At 40.4% G+C, this 2,407-nt stretch overlaps 1 protein-coding gene across 1 annotated transcript in view; it reads right to left on the minus strand.

The window, feature by feature from the left end:
- The window catches only part of LOC111957582 (potassium channel subfamily T member 1-like), an 86,057-nt gene that overhangs the window by 6,051 nt on the left and 77,599 nt on the right, over positions 1–2,407 (minus strand). The window contains exons 27-28 of the mRNA XM_070436908.1: positions 2,061–2,289; positions 1,480–1,500 (exon numbers count right to left, since the gene is read on the minus strand). Of these exons, the coding sequence (XP_070293009.1) occupies positions 1,480–1,500; positions 2,061–2,289 (250 nt within the window). The remainder of the gene's footprint in view (positions 1–1,479; positions 1,501–2,060; positions 2,290–2,407) is intronic.

The raw sequence follows: 2,407 nt of genomic DNA on the forward strand, positions 1-2,407 counted from the left end.
CCAAGCCACCCTATACTGCCCCTCAGTTACTAAATATGACACAGCACGCCTGTTTGTACTGTCCCCTCTGTACTAATATGACACAGCACCCTGCTAATGCCCCTCAGTTACTAATATGACACAGCACCCTGTACTGCCCCTCAGTTACTAAATATGACACAGCACCCTTATACGCCACTTAGTTACTAAATATGACACAACACCCTGTACTGCCCCTCAGTTACTAAAATATGACACAGCACCCTGTACTGCCCCTCTGTAACTAAATATGACACAGCACCCTGTACTGCCCTCAGTTAACTAAATATGACACAGCACCCTGTACTGCCCCTTAGTTACTAAAATATACACACACCCTGTTACTGCTCTCAAGTTACTAAATATGACACAGCACCCCTGTAATGCCCCTCAGTTACTAAATAAAAAAAAAATAAAAATTCAATGTTGATCTTGGTAAGTAACTCCAGTGTATATTTTGGCCTGCGTTAGTCTATTTCCTGCTGAAAGGTAGATTTTGTCTCCCCATGTCGTTGGAAGCAGACCTGGAACAGGTTTCTCTAGGACTTTGCCGTGCTTAGACTTCTATTTCTTTTCTTTTTATCCTAAAAAACTCTGAAGTCCTTGCCGATGAAAGCATACCATAACATGATGGCAGGCACCACCATGCTTGAAAATATGAGAAGTTGTGACTCAGTGATGTACTGTATTAGATTTTCCCAAACATAAATGCTTTGTTATTGAGACCGAAAAAATTGTATTTCCTTGCACACATTTTTTGCAGTATTACTTTTAGTGCTTTATCTGCTAACAGGATGCCTGTGTTTGAATACGTGTATTCTGTACAGCAGGTCATCAATACATTCCAGCTGCAGGACAATGTTTCTTTGAGCGCATGGTCAGGGGGCCTAAAATAATTACAAATAATTTGGAAAACTGCAAATTGGCCAGTAAGAAGCCCAAACGATATATTTGACCTAAAACATATAAATAATCAAAACCTGCCTTCCATTTTATTACGATCACATATCTCTATTATGTGTGGTGAAAACTTTCAAATTAAGGAAAAATTAATTATTTTTTATTTACTTGTGTGGGGGGGAGTGACAGCGGGGAGGGTGAAGGGTTAATACCATATCAACTGTGTGGACAGTATGAGACTAGGGGGAGGGTGAAGGGTTAATACCATATCAACTGTGTGGACAGTATGAGACTAGGGAGAGGGTGAAGGGTTAATACCATATCAACTGTGTGGACAGTATGAGGATCCAATAGGATGTTTTGTTAACACTTTCCATCAGCGATAGAAGTTCTATAAACTGGAAGCATTTATAATGCATTATGAATAAGCACTTGGGTGACAGCTTCACCAAAGTGTTTAATGCTGAAGAAAACAGAATAGCTACATGTATGCTGTTCTTTTTTGATGCACTGCACATTTCAGCGGATAATGACAGTTATGTGACCATAATGCCATCTTACCTGTGGGTACCCATCCTTTAACTAGGAATGAGACAGACCAAACAAACAAAAACACACCATGGATGAAATAAAAAAAACTGAACAGAGTAGCATTGACAATAGTAAATATCATTTACTTGACCAAGAATGTTTGTGTGTGTGAATTGCAGCACCAAATAACTAATTGARGCGTATGAAGCATCATTACAATGAATAGCAGCACAATTATAGCACAAATATATTGGCCATAATCTATGGATGACTCAGAGGCGGGCTTGTTCAAATACTTTTCCAGAAATGTATCCTTCCTTTTTTCTCACCCTTGAGACAATCACTGATCATTATGTCATTTGACAAGTGAAAGCAAGGTTACTATTCCTATTGCTTTCACTTACCTCAACAAGGAAGGGAAAAAATAAGGGATACTTCAGGATTTTGGCAACGAGGCCCTTTATCTACTTCCCCAGTCAGATCAACTGGTGGACAACATGTTTATGTCTCTGTGTCCAGTATGAAAAAATCCTGAAGTATCCTTCTAAGGCCAAAAAGGAAGAAAGAAAGAAAGAAAGGAAGGAATTAAGGTAGGAAGGAAGGAATTTAGGAAGGAATGAAGGACGGTAGGAAGGAATGAAGAAAGGCAGAACGGAAGGAAGGATGCATCTTTAAAGTATTTGAACAGGGTCTGTGTCCATTCTGTCTTACCTCAGAGGAGGAGAACATGTGAGACTCTGTACGGTAGATGCCTATAGGAATCTCAGCACTGGAGGAACACAGCTTCTGGAACAACCTGCCATACGTCCTGATCCACAGGTCCTCCTCTGTCACCTTCATCTGGGGAAGAGCAGGGAAGTAGACACATTCAGTATAGAGACACACACACACACACACACACACACACACACACACACACACACACACACACACACACACACACACACACACACACACA

Source organism: Salvelinus sp. IW2-2015, linkage group LG33 (genome assembly GCF_002910315.2).
Source record: "Salvelinus sp. IW2-2015 linkage group LG33, ASM291031v2, whole genome shotgun sequence".
Lineage (NCBI taxonomy): Eukaryota > Metazoa > Chordata > Actinopteri > Salmoniformes > Salmonidae > Salvelinus > Salvelinus sp. IW2-2015.